Source organism: Pseudochaenichthys georgianus, chromosome 1 (genome assembly GCF_902827115.2).
Source record: "Pseudochaenichthys georgianus chromosome 1, fPseGeo1.2, whole genome shotgun sequence".
NCBI lineage: Eukaryota > Metazoa > Chordata > Actinopteri > Perciformes > Channichthyidae > Pseudochaenichthys > Pseudochaenichthys georgianus.
The window spans coordinates 3,839,136-3,860,225 of NC_047503.1; the positions used below are offsets into that span (position 1 = coordinate 3,839,136).

General features: G+C 45.3%; 1 protein-coding gene and 1 pseudogene across 1 annotated transcript; both read right to left on the minus strand.

The window, feature by feature from the left end:
- On the minus strand, positions 1 to 8,344 carry LOC117454251 (adipose-secreted signaling protein-like). The gene is made up of 6 exons (XM_034093420.2): positions 6,614 to 8,344; positions 5,596 to 5,652; positions 5,227 to 5,366; positions 3,859 to 4,012; positions 3,513 to 3,638; positions 1 to 2,884 (listed from the first exon to the last, which is right to left on the minus strand). Exons 2-6 carry the CDS (start codon positions 5,636 to 5,638, stop codon positions 2,784 to 2,786), a joined length of 564 nt encoding a protein of 187 aa, XP_033949311.1. The 5' UTR covers positions 5,639 to 5,652; positions 6,614 to 8,344; the 3' UTR covers positions 1 to 2,783.
- Positions 8,345 to 8,436: 92 nt separating this feature from the next.
- The window catches only part of LOC117455513 (dual specificity testis-specific protein kinase 2-like), an 83,944-nt pseudogene continuing 71,290 nt past the window's right edge, over positions 8,437 to 21,090 (minus strand).

Here is a 21,090-nt window from a genome sequence, read left to right on the forward strand (position 1 = left end):
GTGTGAAGAGATACTTTATTGACATCAAGTGAACAGACAAAGAGTGATGTTATGGTGGGAACAAGGACACACACTGTGAACACATACACTGCAAGCCGCACAACCAACACTGTTGAAACAAACAGGAAATGCAATCGGAACATTTGGTCCTGAATGTGTCTTGGTCGATCTCCAACACACCCTCTCTCTGCTGAGTACCAGGACACTGCAAAAACAGCGTCACTATGAAACTCCAACAACACGTACTATTGTCACAGCAAAAAAAAATCCTAATTCTAGAGCCAAATACATTTGACTAGTGGTGTCCAAAAATAAACGGATCCTGTTACATTTAGTCAACAGGCTATACACCACTCATGCAGAAGTAGCCTACACTGTTTATGTGACACTGGTGGCCATTTTGTTTGGATAAAATCATGGATGTTCAAAGGTATATTGATGAAAGCTGGTTATCCCATTTTAAAATAATTTGCTTAATGTGACTAGGGTCCTGTTATGATAATGTGAATGTCAGATGTGTGACTGATGGCTCAAACTGCATGAGGGTTAGCATTGAAAATTAAAATCGTTGAAGCTAATGAGCTAGCTGCCAACTGTTTGTCTGAGACACCAGCTACTTTTTCTACGGTTAACATTCTTGCGTGCTTTATCATTTATACATTGTATTTTTCCATGTCTTATTACTTATTAAATGTCACTTCTGGTGTCCAAGAAATATTATTCAAGTTACGATTGAGATGTAGGAACGATTCAAAGTGTACTTATTGCTAAAGGGTTAGCAACACAACACAGTGTATGCTAAAACATGGTCTACCAAGAACACACACATTATATTAGAGTTATTTGAATCATTCAATAAACCAAATACTATTTGCCATGTGATAAAGTGCAGTTAAAATGCGATAAATAGCCTACAGCTTAGGAAAAATCATTTTTGCGTTGCTATAAGGTTGATCATGTAGCTGACCTGTTCATTTGGTTACACTGCTTGACATGACGTGTACATCATGCAGATAGTTAACAATCTTTGTCTCTGCTTTACAGCATTACCAGTATAACGTATATTATATATTCTGTCTCATTCCCTGATCCTACGGTCATTAGCCACATACATAAGGCTGCTGATTTGAACACAAGAGATGCTATCAAACAAGAAAAGAAAAAGAAAACATGTTCTCATCTTTTCAGATTCTGTTGCACCGGTCAGGTCATACAAATAATATGTCCTGGTTTTTAAAGACACTTTCTGCTTTTTAAGATTACATTTTAAAATATTCCAATATTATTGTGCTGTTATATACTTTGTAATGTACATGTAGAACAGACTGTGCTATGTGGGTAATCCTCATGCTCCCCTCTCCTAGTTAAAGGCTACTTAGAAGCAAAGGAGTAACGCCTCCTGATAACGTGTGATGATAGCTGCTGAGTCACTGTTGCAAAGCTGAAACCTAAGTTGCCTCAACTACTGTCGCTATGGTGAGGAATCAATGTTACACTATAGGATATATCAATGTTACATTTAGAACTGTTAGTGCAACAATAACACATTATCAGTGAAATATAGCATCTTGCACAAACTGTGATAACTACATGTCATCGTTTTGAGCAAATTCTATATTGGGATTAGACTTGTTTATTAAAGGTCCCGTGTCACGGCCATTTCCACTGATCATAACTCCATCGTTGAGGTCTACTAGAATAGATTCACTTTGTTCAATGTTCCAAACTCACATTGGTTTCTCACAGCATCTCTGTAAAGTCTGTGTATTCACTCTCTGTCCTAAACGGCTTGTTGGAGCTCCTCCCCCCTCCCTGTGAGCCCACTGTGTTCTGATTGGTCGGGACGTTGCGAGGCTCGCTGCTGCTGCGAGGAGCGGACAGGCTTCCGGGTCGGGGATACAGCGAGACAAAGCGAAACTCATCCTGAGCACACACACACTCACAGCCGAAGTAAAAACAATAAGTGTGGCTTGATATTGAGAAAGAAAAAGGTTTCTAACGCTGTGAGTCAATGGGTCTGCGGAGAGCATTGCTCCGCCATCCCAACTCGTCTGTTACCAGCGCTCAGGGAGCTCCATGCAAGTCAATAGGACTCCCTGTTAGATAGCCAAGGGATCCTGGTGTGGGAGGAGCTCCGCGGATTGGTCCATTTGGGCCAATCCGGTCATTTGTTGTTGACGTGGGTGTTCACACGTCACAGAACCCAGGAAGCAAACAATAGAAAAAGAGAAATGTCCAACGAGGCGTTCAGGGGCAGCAGACGGGTCTTCTCTGTGTTAGAGCTTTACTCGCTACAGGGTGCACTTTGAGGGTTTGTGACTGCAGACTTTACATGCAGAAAAACCTTCGTAACACAAGGGGACGGGTGAGAACCGGAAAAGCAGGACATGGGCCCTTTAAGTTAAGTGTATTGCCTGATAAACATCTGAGACCCTGTGATCAGACCCCCCTTAAAACTCTAATAACATTGATATGTGCAGCATCCTCATTGTGCAAGCCTACTGTCTTTACTTGGTTCACTGTACTTGCGATTGTCATTTGTACTTTAGCTTTTTGCTTCATGATCAGCATATATTTTGTATATTTATTTTGACTACAGTATTTGTTTGAGCTGCTATTTTCCAATATGTGGAATCCCACAGTAACAGAAGAAAGCGTGACAGACATTATTTCCAGTCAGATGAAGCTGTTTCTCGTTTGCAGACCACGTGCTGGTGTTCCCACGCTTCCTCCTCTGACACCGTGGTACACACAGATTCAGGATATGCGAGTGTATCGTTCCATCACTTCTTCTCATGATCGCTGCTGCGTCTTGAGTTGCTGTCTTTGCGAGCATCGAGACACCTCACCCCTTCCATCAGCATGGGGGTCCCGTGCTGATGGTCTGTAAAGAGGGAGCAAGCAAAGATAGCTTTAAGTATTACACTTTGTACAGGGCATTTGATCAGGACACTGCTGCATTCATTATGGGGCAAAGTAAGTAAATCTACTCAAGTATACTTAACCCTTTGGAGTCGACCGTCACGCCGGCGTGATCAGATCATGTGACCTGTTCAAGCCGGCGCCGCATATAAACAACAGTCGGACCAACTTTGCCGGCTGCTTCTGTCGAAAGTACTTGGTTGAAACTCGATGCCAGTCTTTGTTTCAACTGTAAGGGACTTGTGCTGTGTGTGTTTCCGTTTCCTGCTACTTTGGACTTCTACTCTTCTACAATTCAGAGGTAAATGACCTTGAAGCAGCCGCTGTGTCTGTAAATGCTTTGGCTAACTTGTTGTATGACTGTGTTTTAAAATGCTCTGTAACTTTGCTGTTACCATTCTTGGGCCCGGACTCTCTTGAATAAATAAATAAATAAGAGGTCAATGTTCTACTTTTACTCCTTTACCAGTGTGTGTGTGTGTGTGTGTGTGTGTGTGTGTGTGTGTGTGTGTGTGTGTGTGTGTGTGTGTGTGTGTGTGTGTGTGTGTGTGTGTGTGTGTGTGTGTGTGCGCGTGTCTGTGGGCACCTACCGATGACCTTGGCCTGGAAGGTGACCTTCAGTTGGCTTCCTTTCCGCCCTCTGGTCGCCAGGGTGAGCTCCTCCTGCAGCACCCCCTCCTGGTGAGTCCTGTACTCACAGGTTACCTTCACCCCCCCTGTGAGAGGGAGCAGCTTCATCACATTCACATTTGCTTACACTATTTAGATGTGTACCCTAGATGTAGGTACTAAGTACATGTACTCAAGTACTGTACTTATACAATTGTGAGGTACTTACTTGAGTATTTCCATCTTTAGCTACTTTGTACTTCTACTCCACTACAATTCAGAGGTAAATTTCTGATGAGCTCCTGATGAAAGTAGTGCCTCACTCACCCTCCGGCGTGGAGGCGATGCGCTGCACCCGGAGGCTGGGGAACTTGCGGCTGGGAGAGGAGGAAGGGAGGCAGGAGAGCTCTTTGCCCAGAGTGGGGACGCCTGGGACCGTGAAGACGATCTCATACAAGTGGTGGCTCTTCAGGAAACCAGCCTGGAGAGGAGGTTTGGAGTGGGAGTGGGGGGGGGGGGGGGGGCCACATTATATCGTTATATCTGACCCAGGTGGCACTAAAGTACACTTCTCCACACATCCCATGCGCATAAAGGCTCCACAGACCAGACTTAGACACCAAGTGAGCAACGGCCCTACTGCTCTTTTGTTTTTACATTAACATGGAAACCATTTTGATAAGGGCCCCCTGAGGAGCTTCCCCTCCCGAAGGATGGATATAATTGTGCTCTGCTAACAGGACTCAGCACATGTGGGAACTCTGCAGGTCTCCCTGAAAAAGAGATCGTTGATCTCAATGGGATTTGACCTGGTTAAATAAAGGCTACAAACAAACGTCAGTGCTGACTCGTATTTCTACCAATCTGCCGATATACATGGTGTACACACGTTGTCTTTTATTAGGCATAAACCCACCATTTCTTAAAGACTATGATAGACTGAAATAAGATGATACGTACATTCATCGTGGAATAACCCTTATCCAGAGGTGGAGGAAATACTAAGATTGTGTACTTAAGTAAAAGTAGAAGTACAAGAGTGTAGGAACACTTAAGTAAACGTAGAAAAGTATTCTCATCAAAATATAGTTAAAGTACCAAAAGTGAAAGTAGTGATTGTGCAGATTGGTCCATGTCAGAATAATATCTATGATATGTTTTATAATGATTGATCATGAAAGTGTCCTCAAAGCTGGTGAAGGTGCAGCTACTGTAGTCTGAAGTACTTTGTAGACTGCAGGGTAGCTTGTGGATTTACTCCAGGTGGAACTAAAGTCTGATTCAACACTTGGTTATATTTACCATCATTCATCCAGATCTGTAAAGTAACTAAAGGTATTAAATACATGTAGTGGAGTAACATTTACCTCTGAATTGTAGTGGTGTAGAAGTACAAACGAGCAGAACATTTAAATACTCGAGTACAGTACAAGCCCCTTAAAATTGTACTTAAGTACAGTACTTGAGTAAATGTACTTAGTTACTTTACACCACTGCCCTTATCAAATTGTAAAGCTGCTTCATGTGAAAAGATAAAAACACACACACACACACACACACACACACACACACACACACACACACACACACACACACACACACACACACACACACACACACACACACACACACACACACACACACCACACACACACACACACACACACACACACACACACACACACACACACACACCTTGACCAGGTAGCCTCCATCCTTCTCCAGCACAGCGATGAGGGTACTGAGGTTGAGCTCGTCGTCTCTCCGTGACGGAGAGCTGGGGGGCTCGTCGTCGTCGTTAGGGAAACGCACCCCACCGGCCTTCGAGGTGGATCCTGGTGACGAAGAGGTGGATATGATTATAATGAATAGAGAAATACAACAAGGTGTTCCCAAAAGCTAAATCATGAAGGTGTTATACATTCCTGTCGAGCAGGAAGTGAAATAAAATCAACAACACAAATTCTCAAGGGATGGCAAATAGAAACAGGAATAGTTATGTCTCATGTAAATGTTTATTTGTCATGAAAGTCAGCTAGGTATGAAGGCACGGGTCAAACTTACCTTTTCTTCCTGATGCCATGGTAACCTGGTTAGGTGTTGTCATCCCTGTCCTCCCCACTAATAGACACAGAGACAGGGTCATGCTTTCAGTTATTATTCCTATTGATTCCATAAAAAGTTGAAATATTTCGAGTAACTATTATGAATAGATTATCGTAGATGTTGAGGACCTTCAGTCAGCATATGCGATGAAATGTAATCAAATCCTACATTCTTTATCCAGATTTATTTTTCATATCTATGCAAAAGTAATGGCATGTGGGTCCTTCCAGAATGTTCCAATAACCCATGTCCAAAAAGCTAAAACATGCATTTTTTGTGTTCAATAATATAATTGGCCTTTGATCAAATGTAAATACATTTGTAGGAAAAGTGGTTTCAAATGATTAATATATCAAAAACTAGCATTGTATTCTGCATAAGAGGTAAACACTAACGTTAGCATTGATTTGCAGAGTTGCATTTTCTGCAGTTTCATTTATTGTCTTTAGTATAATTAAATGTTTATATATAATTTACTGTAATCACAGGAATGGCTTTTTGTATTGGCACCTGGGAGCCGAAGCATGTTATGGTTGCAACCATTAACCCTTTCCCTTAACAATAACTCAAAATGAACACAAATGTGTTTTATATTTATAGTTAGATAAAATAGTTCAATTTTTTCTCAAATACATAGGCTAATACAAATATGGGTAAAGGGTTCATTTTTTAAAAGTTATGTTCAATTGTCTTCCAACTGTGGAATGACCCATGCGCATGTATTCTCCTCCAGTGGAGACAGCCACACAGAGCCAAGCATCCTCACATAAAAACAGTGGCTTTTGGAACACTGTAATGAACATGAGCATTTGTTCATCCTAAAGTCCAAACAGGGTGGACAGTAAAGCGCAGAGGATGTGTTGTTACTGCAGTAAAAGACAGAAGGCACCTCCCTGCTCCAATGGTCCAAACACAGAGACCCTCCCATCCCCTCAGCATCCCGACCACAGGCCGGGATACGTACACAGGTACGTACCGTTAGCGTTAGTGCCGCCGGTGGAGCCTCTCTACACCAGGGACAGCAGCGAGGACATGTCGCTTCTCTTCTCACAGTGTGACACAGCCATGCGTTTTACTGGTATTCCCGGTGAGTCTCTGTCCCGCCCGTCCCAGGTGTCCCGCGAGCGATCAGCAGCTAAAATGGCTCTGCCGTGGCCCGTGATGCTTCATGCGCGAGAGCGTGTCCTCCTCAGCGGACACGCGCCTGGCGTTTGCGTCGTGTGGGCAGCAGCTAGCAGCTAAAGTCTGTAGTAATACTAGCTACAGAAACGCTACATCAGAGCTACACCCTAACTACACGGGCTATTTATTATTCAATTACATTCTAAAGCAGACAGAGGTCAGAGGGTGGCGCCAAAAACAGAGCCGACACCCTATGTGACTGCCTGCTGCCATATACTGCTCAGAGCAGGCTGTCGGCACTTGGCTTGGTAACAAGGTCGCTGGTTCAAGTCCCCGATTGGACCAAGTGGTGTGGACTAGAACATTGAGAAGTACCTCCTCAGGGTGCTCTTAAGCAAGGCACTGCACCATAGACTACTGGACTCTTGCACTTGGTTTGAAAGCTGCCCAAACTTAGAGCTCCTGCCTTTACATGTGGTCTTATATATGTGATGTAATATTGCATTTCCGGCCAATAAAGAATTATGATAGGAAGATTGATACTTTTTAATGTAGATTGATATTGTTTAGGAATTAAAGCCTCTACTCCATTCCACTGTACACACCAAACAGAAACCTCTGTATTATCTCCTTTACTGTGTAAAATAGTATTTGTTGACATGGTAAACATATCCAGAGCTGGCAATTGTTTTCATATGGATTAATGTTATAGCAGTGACAAACATTTTATTTTGTTCGATGACATGTACAGGCGACAGTCTGTAAGGACTTTACTTTGGAACAGGATGGTCGCTGGTTCAATTCCCCAATTGGACAAAGTGGTGTGGAGCTTTGAGAGCTTTGCCCACGAGGCTACTCCTAATACTAGGATTGCAATTAAAACTCATTCAGATTTCACTTTTAAGGACGTTTTTTGTCATTTTAAAAGCAAAATTCATGGTTTTGTTGGCCATATATTTGTGTATTTGTACCATCTGTGTATAAAAAAAGTGTGGAAACGGTATTTCAGTAAAGGTTAATACGTAATGAGTGAGCAGGTCCACTGATTTAATCTAAAAAAGACAACTGGTAATACAGTGATGAATAATAAAAGAGTGTTATTAGACTTGCATTAACATACTTTTATCAGTTAGGAACTTAGGTTTATAATTTCTTAAATTATTTAAAATATATTTTGACACACACACACAGTGTGAGAAATTATCTGTACAATAATTATGCATACCTGCTTCACATGTAATCAAAAAAACATGTACACACACAGATACATGGGGGGAATGGGGGAGTAGTGTTCCAGTCAAAGTATGAAAGGTTTGTGTGGTTTGTTGGCTCAGAAGTACGCACACACATTTATAAAACATCAGTAGCACATAGGAAAGCACCATTTAGTGAAAGTCTGGTGTCTCACTGCAAAGTGTACCAAACTCAAGTGCAAAAATACACAATTTACTTGACATTATTATTAATTATTATTATTATCACTTAGGTCCCCAAAAACAGGTAAACACACACACACACACACACACACACACACACACACACACACACACACACACACACACACACACACACACACACACACACACACACACACACACACACACACACACACACACACACACACACACACACACACACACACACACACACACACACACACACACACACACACACACACACACACACACACACACACACACACACACACACCTTCTATAAAAATGAAGGAAGTAAATCCTAGAAAAGTCCCCTATAGCTGCTATGGAGTCAGAATGAAGAGCAGAGCCGCACGGTGTGTGTGTGTGTGTGTGTGTGTGTGTGTGTGTGTGTGTGTGTGTGTGTGTGTGTGTGTGTGTGTGTGTGTGTGTGTGTGTGTGTGTGTGTGTGTGTGTGTGTGTGTGTGTGTGTGTGTGCAGCCACACTGCAGTGGGATCAGCACAGAGGCTGCCATGCTGAACAACATTATTTTGTATTTCTCTTAAAGGAGACATGTCATGCTTTTCCGGATCTAGGGGAAGTTCATGAGATCTTTCTAGAGGGTTATCAAGAATAACTTGTATCCAATGACCTTCTCCCTCTCTGTCTGTGTCTGTGTTTTCTCTTGTTCCGATGAACCCAGCCAACTCTTTGTTCTTGTTTTGTATCTATATATACGCCGGGACCCGGAGTCGAGGCTGATCCTCTTGCTGTAGTCCTGTGTCTTGATCCTCTATCCTGAGTTCTGGATTAAGTCGTGGACTTCGGGTCGTGGCTGAACCCGTCTCTGCGGTCCTGCCTTGGGTCTCGTCATGCTGCTTCCCTGATGGCTTCCTCAGGACTGTAGCTGACATCCTCGTGGATTCATCTTCTCATTACAGACACATGCATTTCAGACACATTCGGTCTATATGCTGTCAAATGTATTATCTCTTCGATTTACACACGGCATCTATTGCACGTCTGTCCGTCCTGGGAGAGGGATCCCTCCTCTGGTGCTCTCCCTGAGGTTTCTCCCATGTTTCCCTTTAAACTGTGGGGTTTCTCTGGAAGTCTTTCCTTGTACGATGTGAGGGTCTAAGGACAGAGGGTCTAAGGACAGAGGGCCTAAGGACAGAGGGTGTCGTTTTTCTCATACTGATATTCTGAACAATCTGTGTTGTTGTATTTGCTATAAAGTGTCTCTACTGTAGGCTATTTTTATTATACGTACAGCACTTTGGCTCGACCAAAAATCGTTTATAAATGTGCTATATAAATAAAACTTGATTTGATTCTCACCCGTCCCCTTGTGTTATGAAGGTTGTTCTGCATGTAAAGTCTGCAGAGTCACAACCCCTCAAAGTGCACCCTGTAGCGAGTAAAGCTCTGACACAGAGAAGACCTGCCTGCTGCCCCAGAACGCCTCGCTGGACATTTCTCTTTTCCATTGTTTGCTTCCTGGGTATGGTGACGTACATGTAGGGTTAGCCACGCCCAGAGCTATGACCAGGCTGATTGGTCCAAATTAACACACACACACACACACACACACACACGGGATCGCGGCGACATTCTCTCTGCAGACCCATTCTCACAGCGTTTACCAACCTTTTTCTTACTCAATATCAAGCCACACTTATTGTTTTTACTTCGGCTGTGACTTTGTGTGTGCTCAGGGTGAGTTTGGCTGTGTATCGCTAAACAAGGAAATCACACCTCCACGGAGCTCAGCGCGATTCACAACGTCCCGACCAATCAGAGCACACTGTGCTCACAGGGAGGGGGGGCCTGGAGCTACTGGAGCTACAACGAGCCGTTAAAGGCAGAGAGTGACATTCAGTGAATACACGTAGTTCACAGAGATGCTGAGGAACCAACGTGAGTTTGGAACATTGCACGATATAAATCTATTCTAGTAGAGCTCAACAATGGAACTATGATCAGTGGAAACGGCCATGACACGTCTCCTTTTTAAACGTCCTCCATAGATGGACGGACACTGATTTACCAAAAGCGGTAAGGGTTAACACGATGTTGTAGTTTTGGCCATATCTCTATACTTATTAAAGTCATTGTGGAGACGTGTGAACAGGGTGACATCACTATAGTACAATGAAACGAAGCCAGCGCCCATTAGTCATTTAGCTGTCCTTCAGATAAGTAGGACTATTCTTTCTTAATGTCACATGTTCACAGATCTGTGATCACTGAATACAGATGATAACCACAGCTACCAAAATAAGAGCACGTTTCAATGAACCATAGTGCAGGTCAAATGAGCCCCCCCCCTCAGCAGGCCCCGTTGTTAGCACAGCACTAACAACAGGTCCGAGGCCCAGTGAGCGTAGCAGCATCTCGTGTGTGTCGCTAACATGTGCTGTCAATGCACTGAGTTATGTCTGGGCCTCGGGCAGGGAGCGCTCACATGGGACTGGTGCCCCCCCCCCTGTCAGTCCATTGCTGCTGCGACACAGCAGAGCTTTGGTTGCCGTGGCGGCTGTTGTCGACGAGGACACACTGACCCCGGTTATGGTACCATTGAGGTTCCGGTAGGGTTGCTGCCGTGGTAACGAAGCCCTTTGGCGGGGGATGGGCACCGCGGCTGTTCCACGGAGGCACACTGAGGGGAAAGTCAGACCCACCAGACAGCATCCTGGACAGGAAATGACCTCATCCGGCTCAGAGGGGCCGCCGGTGTCCGAGGACTGATTGGGCGCTGTGCTGTAACTGTTAGCCCGCCCCCCTCTCCCCCACTGCACCTGCTGACCTATCACGAGGGCGGAGCCGTTGTTGTTGTCCAGTTGCAGCAGAGCAGGCAGGGGGGGGTGGCCGTAGGAGATGGGACGCGGCCAGCCGTTGGTCTGTGTGGAGTCTGCGGACTCAGGAGACTTGGTACAGTCCATGGGTTCGGTCAGACATCGCCTCTCCTCCTCTTCCTCCTCTTCTTCCTCCTCCTCCTCCTCCTCCAGCCGCTCCAGAGACATCATCTCCAGCTCCACAGACAGACCTACATCCTCCTGAAGCAGCTCTCTCCTCTCACGTATCTCTGTCTGCTCCACCTGTAACCTCACACCGGTCTCCCTCCCGTCACCCTCCACCCTGAGGTCCTCTTCCTCCTCCTCCTCCCTCCACCCAGTATGTCTCGGTGAGGCTCCAGTCCGGCTTAGCTCAGGAGTGCAGGGCAGGGACCGGCATCTCCGGGGCAGCGCTCTGAGGAGGTGGGGGGAGGAGCAGGGGTCCCGCAGGGCAGGTAGGGCGAAGGTCAGCGAGATAACCGACTTGCTGGGAGTATCCAAGAGTTTACAGCGCCCCCCATTCAGGTCCTGCCTGAGGGAGAAGGGGTTGACCCGTGCAGGGGTCCCGAGGAGAGGAGAGCTCAGAGTCGCCGGGGGTAACACGTCCGACTGGCTCCTCGCCAAGCCCTGCCGTCGCTGGCTGCGGTTGCCTGGGTGACAAGGGGAGCTGTGGCGCCGGTAAGGGCTGGCGTCTGCTGACAGTGACTCTGAGGGGGGGGGGGGGGGGTGGGTGACAGAGCGAGAAATTAAGAACAGGTGGTACTACTTTTAAAACATCAACTGCAACACTCAAACTGAAATGAACCAAAATATCAAGAACGCCGTTTGCGTTTATATTCTCATACCACTTGTATTCATACACGGAATGATTTTAATTGGCTGTTAATTAGGTCCAGAGAAGCTGTCTTGGTAAATGTTTAAGATTCTCGGTTCTAGGAGTTATTTTGACCGGTAACAGAAAGCAGATTTAGGGAGAACTCCCAGGCTTCAACACACGTCTGATGATATTCAGCCTTTATAAGCCTCTCTAGACGGAGTTCAGAGCACACCGCTGACCGCGTGATGATCTCCATGCAGGCGGGTACTACTTCTCGATATGTAAACATTGCATCCTACAGCTTACAGAACAGAACGATGTTTGTAAAACAAGCTCCACTTCACAATGTTAGCTCACATCACTCGGGCTGCTGCTGTATAATCTGACTTTGAGAGTCTTTGTAACAAATATCAAATCAAACTTTATTTATAAAGCACTTTTCTTAAACAAAGTCTTTCACTAACCAAACATATAGACCATTTAGAAAAAATGTAAACAATACTTTCTTCCCAGGCAACATATACTGTACATTTGTGATTTAAGAGAACACTAAATACCAACGCACGACTAAATAAAATAAAAGAAGGATAATAATAATAATAATAATAATAATAATAATAATAATAATAAATAAAGGATAAAATAAAAATACATTTCAATCCAGTTAGCCAAATCAGATCACTCTTAAGCCCCTTACACACCGAGCTGATTATCGCTATCGATAGATGTCGGGCCGCCGATGAGCGCCGTGTCGCCCTACTCAGATTGGTGTGTTCTGCACCGTTGTGTCTTTTCGGCCGCGCCGACACCTTCCGCCGCCGATTCGACATGTGGAATCGGGAGGCTGTCGGCCAAAGAAATCACTCTGATTGGCTGTTCAGCTAGCGAATCAGTGCATGAGAAGCGAAACGGAAGTGAGGGACCCAAACAAACTATTAAGAAAGCAAATCTGAGATTTCATTTACCTCCAGCTCTCGACTCAGGTTCGGGAAAGCCCCGTGAGCTTCTCGCTGTAGAGTGAAAATGGAACGCTATTTGTTGTTTGTTTATATCACACAATCTGTTCTTCTTCTCTCGGGTATCAGCCGTCTGTCTTCCGGTTGTTGCCTCTTTTGAATGACGAATACACACTACCGCCGCCTGCTGCTAAGGAGAGTTATTGCCACTCACGCATGCGCAGTTCGTACGTGCTACTTGGCCGTCGGCTGAAGTCTTTGCGGTGTGTTCCAGTGCGACACATGGCCAAGACGCAGAGACGCGAGGCGACGCTCCGTCGGGACGTGTTCTTTGGTGTCAGTTTGGTGAGTAAGAGGCATTAGAAAGCTGCTTTAACCATACGAACAGTTGTGTAAAAATACGTAACACACATTGAAAGGAGACATTTAACATCACACGTGTGTGTGTGTGTGTGTGTGTGTGTGTGTGTGTGTGTGTGTGTGTGTGTGTGTGTGTGTGTGTGTGTGTGTGTGTGTGTGTGTGTGTGTGTGTGAGGGGTTTACCGAGTGCAAGGGGATTCTCCTTCTCCTCCTCCCTCTCCATGCCCTCCAGTGTGAACACAATGTGAGAGAACGAGGGACGCTGCTGTGCACTCATCTGAAAACAACCACACAAAGACACACTTAGATTACACGCACACACAGCCTCCATTACCTTGCAGTGTGTGTGTGTGTGTGTGTGTGTGTGTGTGTGTGTGTGTGTGTGTGTGTGTGTGTGTGTGTGTGTGTGTGTGTGTGTGTGTGTGTGTGTGTGTGTGTGTGTGTGTGTGTGTGTGTGTGTGTGTGTGTGTGTGTGTGTGTACTTACATTACAGCAGGTGACAGCAAGGCTGAAGAACGCAGCTGGACAATCCCCAACCAGGTTCTCAAATGCATCCACGTCCAGACCAAAGTCCTGAGACACAGACACTGATTCCTCAACAACTTGTTGCCAATATGAAATGGACTCACTGAAAACTGTCTGGAGTATGCAGCACCACACACGGGTTATGTATGACAGTATCATCCTAGCAGCATGTTGTTGCTGTTGCTTTAAAGCAGCAGCATTACACTGGCTTTGGACATACTGTACAGGGACACTGCCGATGCAGCTCCTCTCACTGCGCACTGAAGTATCCTTATCTGGATACACACCGTTTCAATAGTACTTACATCAGAATGATTATCTATACCACATAAAAGGAGCACCGTGTGTGTGTGTGTGTGTGTGTGTGTGTGTGTGTGTGTGTGTGTGTGTGTGTGTGTGTGTGTGTGTGTGTGTGTGTGTGTGTGTGTGTGTGTGTGTGTGTGTGTGTGTGTGTGTGTGTGTGTGTGTGTGTGTGTGTGTGTGTGTGTGTGTGTGAGGAGGATACATGACAGGTACCTCTGTCCTGGGTAAGAAGTCTGGATCAGCTTCGATGCGGGCGATGATCTCACACAGGATGATGCCGTACGCAAACACATCCACCTGAGCACAGCACAGGAAGGCAGGTCAGGGCCAAACCACACTTCACACCGTGCTGGGGGAGGGGAGGGGAGGGGAGGGGAGGGGAGGGGAGGGGAGGGGAGGGGAGGACTGATACCAACATGAACAGTTTGGTGCTTAGAGCTTCCGGGCGTGCCAATACTCTGAACAGTTGATGAGAAGTTGAATTGTTTTGACTTTCAGCCTAGTTCTGGTTTAGTTGTGCCCAGTTAAGGCCCAACTATTGTTGAGATAAATGTCAAGGCGTTAAGCATTTCTGAAACATACAGTATACGTATCCCACTATCTTATTGCAACCCCGCCGGACCTTAGTCATTTTAAAAATCTGCGTCGGCCCCCATCTACAGATACTTACAAAGGGCCTAACATCCTGGACCCTGAACGTGTTATAAAAGTAGCACATTTGTGGTAGTCAGTAATATCTTAATTAGCTAACTTAAGCCCCCAAAGGTTTTTAAAGGACTCATATGACCACGGGTGTGTATTATTACTTAAAATTGCTCTGAATCTGCAATGTACTCCAGCGGGGGGGTGTGCGTGGGTGTGTTTTGGGTTTACCTTCTCATCGTACAGCTCTCCTCTCAGAACTTCAGGTGCCATCCAGTAGGGGGAGCCCACGATGGCCAGAGGCTGCTTCCCCGCTCCATCACTGCAGAGACAGCATGTTTCCTCAACCTCTGCATGTCGGGCTGTGACCCATTCAGAACACTTCCTATGTTCCAGATGCACCATGTGATATACCAGTGTAACATGTCCGAGCTGAGAGGTCACGTATCCACACTGCGGGCCTCGTAGTGGGTTATATTATATAAGATATTTGACCTTATTATGACAACGTTTTCCCCTCGCCAAAATCAGACTAATATTTAGGCATTTCCAAACAAGCTAAGCTAGATTCAAAGAACTACTGCTTTAAATCGGAGCCTACTTCAGTCCGTCTAGGTGGTGGCTTTTCAGGAAGTTAAAAGGCTTTTCTAATGAAACATGTTGAATACTTATCATACATTTTTAATAATTCACTAATTAAAGGCCGGTTATGAAGTCAGAGACGAGTAAAGTGTTGCACCAGAAAGAGTGAGCTTTTTGCTAAAGGTGTCGTCTGACCTGTAATCAGGGATCTTCTCTGCCAGGCCGAAGTCTCCCACCACCGCCGTGAACACACCGCCGTCACAGCGCACCAGGCAGTTCTGCACACAACCAAAACACTCACTAAACTCCTGTCTCACCATGACGATAGCTGTATTCGTCCAGATAAAGAGATACATAATGTGTTCTGAACTGTGAACGGGTCGTACACTCACTAGAACCTGGACACCCCCCCCCGCTGAGGATTGTGAGTCATCCAGCAGGAAGGCGTGCATTCATTTAACCGGCCAACACTTCTGATATTTCTCAGAGCCCCCTCCCCGCTCTAGATCAGCGAGCTACAGTAAGATGTAACTCATGGTGCGTTTAACGTTATGTTTAAACATCTCCTAGCAACAGTTAGTGGCTTCAGTACAGCCTCATGGCAGCCCCCCCCCAGCCCTCCCGCTCCATACTCTGCCTCTCTTCCTGGTTACCTTGGAGGTGAGGTCTCTGTGGAAGATGCCCTTGCTGTGCAGGTAGTGCAGCCCCCGGGCGATGTCCAGGGACAGCCCCATCCTGACGGCCCAGGACAGGTGCCGGTCGCTGTCCAGCAGCTGCTCCAGGCTGCCTCCATTGATGTACTGCAGACACACATCAGACACACATCAGACACAGGTCAGACGCCTGCTGGCTGACATCTCTCAGGAACTCACTGATTGGAAACAATTCTCTTGACCTTTATGTTCGTGAACCACGGTTATTCTTTGGGCGAGAAATGTTATTCTGTGACATAAAACATTCTACTGTAACAAGAAGTATCCTTCAGTAATATGATATATATATATACACATGAGAAGAGCTAATACAGTATAGAATCGATGGTTTATTATACTGCTACACAGGTAGCTTTCATAGGCTAATTGTTGATACAGTAAACAGGGGGAGAGGACGGGTACTGTGTAGTAACCACGGTAACATCTGCACACCATGTACACATCAGCAGTTTGGTACAGCATCATGCATCAGCCATTCTAGCAGCTGCATGTGTGTTTGTGTGCGAGTGAATCTAAGAATGAAAGAAAGAGACTCAAAAGGATACAGTAACCATTTTTAAAAGCTCAAGAAATGTGACATTATGAAAGTAGAGAGTGATGTTTTTACCTCCGTCAGAGCGTGGAGCTGACCTTCATGCACACACACCCCGAGAAACCTGAGGACAGAGGCAGGCAGAGGATTGAAAAGACTCTAGACCACACTGTAGTATCAGGGTTAAACAGAGCTGGAAAGTAAAAATGGTGCTCAAGTCGTTGAGTGCTTGGACGGAGCCTCCCGTAGCCTCCCGTAGCCTCCCGGAGCCTCCCGTAGCCTTCCGGAGCCTCCCGTAGCCTCCCGTAGCCTCCCGTAGCCTCCCGGAGCCTCCCGTAGCCTCCCGTAGCCTCCCGGAGCCTCCCGGAGCCTCCAGGAGCAGAGGAGGCAGATTTGTCTCAATCTGAATTGTGTGAACAGATCAATAATATCAACATCAACTTCCACTGCTATGCTGACGACATCCAGGTCTACATCAAAACACAACCCAATAGCACCAATACCATCCAGCACTAAACACCTGCCTGGAAGACATCCGCTCCTGGATGACCAACTACCTCCAGCTCAACAGCAGCAAGACGGAGGCAATCCTGATAGGCACCACCGACCAGCTTGCAAGGCCGCCAACATCAGCCCCTCCCTTGATGGTCAGCTCCTTTCTCTCTCCTCCGTTGTCACCAACCTCGGTGTGAGGTTTGACCCCACTCTGTCGTTCCAAGCCCACATCAAACACATCACCAAGACCTCCTTCTTTCACCTGAAAAACATGTCCCGACTGAAGCGCTCACTCTCAACTGATGACACCAAAGGACTGGTTTGTGCACTCGTCTTCTCGAGACTAGATTACTGCAATGCACTCCTCTCCGGTCTCCCAGCCAAATCCACCAATCGCCTGCAACTTGTCCAGAACAGCACCGCCAGAGTTCTCACCGGTGCAAAAAGGTCCGCACACATAACCTCCATACTTGCACTAACTAACAGTCCACTACAGGATCCAGTTTAAGGTTCTGGTCCTGACGTACAAAGCCCTGAATGGACAAAGCCCAAACTACCTCTGTGACCTCAACCGTACCCAGACACCTACGCACTCTCTCCGCTCCAGTCACGCTCCCGTTCTTTACACCCCCCGCACGTGTCCGGACAATGGGAGACCGAGCCTTCTGCTCATTCGCGCCTCGCCTCTGGAACTCCCCCCAGATCAGCTGAGATCTGCCCCTTCCACGAGGTCTTCAAAACCGGCCTTAAGACCCTCTTCTTTCGGCAGGCCTTCCAATTGAGCATGGTACACCTGGAGTACTGCCATTTTTATAGCTATCTCCGACTTTTATTATTATTTCTCTAATTGTATCAGTGTCCTTTGTTGTGAAGCGCTTCGAGGTTTGTCTTGGCAGATGAGAAGCGCTATATAAATTGAATGTATTATTTATTTATTACTAATAATCCGTGTGAATGTGCGTCATAGAGCGCACCTGGACTCATTCAGCCTTCATGGCAGCACTGTGTGATGAAGAGACTGAACCTGGTCACCGTTTTGAGTAAGAAGACAAGCTACACACATTAATGAGTAGAAACATGGCAGCTGTAATGGAAAATGACTTTACTCACTGATTTACTTAAATTACAGCATAAACACTTTGCGACCTACCTGAGTATGTTTGGGTGGCAGAGCCTGTTCATGAGCTGCACTTCTCGTAGCATGTTAGCTTTGTTGCTAGCCAGCGTGTTCATCTTCAGCGCCATCACCTGGCCTGTGATCCGGTGCTGCACCTGGAAACAGCCATATTGTTATCCCTAACGACTTACAGTACGTGCAGTAAAACATGCAGGTGCAAACTCAGAACAGCCAAGTCCATTTGCTTCAAATCAACCAAACAACTGTAAGTAAGGGTGCATTCGTTTTTCAAATAAGCTAGACTTATCAGAACTACAGTTGTTGTTGTTGTGTATATGAGGATTAATGTCCAAGGTGTATATACACAATAAGCTATTTAAATAGGTTGCAGTATCTCCTATTTGCAGATTTCTTTATAATTTATAAGCTGATGTTTAGTGTAACAATTTGGCCTAAACTGTTACCGATGCTGACTTTTTTTCTTTTTCCTTATTGTGGTAATGTATTCTAATGTGCAAGGGAAACACATCATATTTTTATTTAAAATATTTAATAATTCTGGATAAGCACAAATTCAAAGTCTTTGTAGCCTGCGGTTTAATTACCAACTCATTAAGAACATTTTAAGTTCGGTCAGTGGTTGTGTTTTTTATGAGAATAAAATACATAAATAATAGCATACAATGTCCAAGCATTAACATTTTTGATAATGAACACACTGACCAAGTTAGTTTTAGTTTATGCATTTCAAAAGGCACGAAGAACATAATAAAATAAAGGTGAACAGAGTCTTGGCATTTCCTGTCAACACAAACGGAGCCGAGGATGGATTATATATATATTTAATTTTTTTTATTTGAAGTGCCCGGCCAGCGCACATTAAGAACACTGCAGAATTGTGCCTGAACAGTCAAATATAACGACTTAGAGTGTGGCGCTGTGTTGTAAAATATCCAAAATCACATCGTTTTTCTAGAACATATTACAAATCGCTTGAAAATGGGACAAGTGGCAACATGTGTGATGAAGGTGTTGCGCAGGGCTATATCATGCAATTTAAAGTGAAACTTAAGCTCGCTCCATTGCGGAGATATTCCCGCGAGAGTGCGGAAAAACTCAAATTAATTAATTTATGTAAAATGTGAAATGTTACCAATATACACGGACCACTAGGGGGCGCTCACGGACCACCAGTGGTCCGCGGACCACACTTTGAGAAGCACTGGTCGAGAAGATGCATCGGCCCATCCCCACCTATTACATCTACTTGTCTCTCCCCACACAAAGCATCGCTGTGAAAAACACGATGGAGTCCAGAAGACCGTTTCCCTCTCACAGCGTGCTGGAGCTCTGACTCGTGAAGCTGACTGCACAATGAGTGGAGCAATGGCCGCTGTAACCACCTCAACAATAAGTGTTGTGTGCTAAAGTTGATGAAGATATAAAATAAAAAATGTATTATTATTATTAGAAGCATCACAAACACACTAACACATTATTGGTTCCCAGTAGAATCTGCCTAACGCTGCGCTCTCTCTATGTGTGTCGCTGGAAGGCTCAGTGACTGTAATGTGCCTCGAAGTCCAGCCAGAGTCTGGACCTGCAAGCTTGTGTGTGTGTGTGTGTGTGTGTGTGTGTGTGTGTGTGTGTGTGTGTGTGTGTGTGTGTGTGTGTGTGTGTGTGTGTGTGTGGTGTGTGTGTGTGTGTGTGTGTGTGTGTGTGTGTGTGTGTGTGTGTGTGTGTGTGTGTGTGTATTAATAGCGTAGCACTAATAGGCTTTCTGGATGGCCCATCACTCCTCCTGATCTGCTGCACAAATCTGCTGCCCTGGGGCGAGGCCCAGCAGCTGGCTCAATAGACTGTTAGCATTTGAAACTGAAGTGTACAACATGAGCATTGATCCGTGCTGCATCAGTCAGTGCTGGTTCTGGTCATAAGTTTAGAAAAGCAATAAGTGCAATGTGAAGTGACCTTCCTCTCTCTTACACAAACCCCCAAATTGAGGTTTTCCAGCGCTTGTATAAATTGGTTCCAGCTGTACAATAAATGATTGGCTTTATTAAAGATGTAGACAGAGAAATGCGTAGGATGCCAGAAGATTCATTGATATTTGTTGGTAGTAATTTAAACGTGAGGGTGTTATCTGTAAGTCGATAAAGGTATCAACTCATGTCTTTTTATCGGTGGGGTTATTACTTTTTTCTGCAATATACTGGTGAAGTAATACCGTGTTGTTGTTGGGCATTCGGAAGTTAGCATCACAAGGGCTGCTTTGAAAGTTTAAAATATTGCTGAAAATATTATCAGTGGTCAGCACATCCTCATATTACATCTTATATAATATGAATTCCGACTTATGATTAAGTTTGAAGTATAAAGCTAACGATAGGCAATAAACAAACTACATCACAGTCACATGACTTTACGTCACCATCGCTAAGCTAAAGGCGGCTAATGTTCTGCATGTTGCCGTTATTGGTTTCATTCAGTCACTCGTGAGCAGCCGACACTTCAGACATTCAGCAGTGCGTTATTTACTTGTGTTTTTTATGTCATGAAACAAAATGTGAAAATCTCTTCAGCTTGTGTTACCACAGACCTTATTTCAGGCATTTAACCAAATCACATGGAAAACCATTGACTTAGAGAAGAGGGACCTGGAAGTAATACATGCTAACTCATTTCTGGGTTTGAAGATTCATTCAGTCACCACTCAATTCTGTAACTATGTCCATATGTTTGGATAACCAGAAAACAACCTTGTGTCCTGTCCCACAGTCCCACCATCCCACCGTCCCACAGTCCCACCGTCCTACAGTCCCACCGTCCCACAGTCCCACAGTCCTACAGTCCCACAGTCCCACAGTCAGCTGGCAGTGAATCCTGAGTCTGCTCCTACCCTAAGATTTTGACCACATTTCCATTAAATGCTACTTCTCTACTACCTTCAGGCAAATGTTGTACTTTTGACTCCACTACATGTATTTTAACACTCACAGTTACTGGTTACTCAGTACATGAAAACACACGCTGATA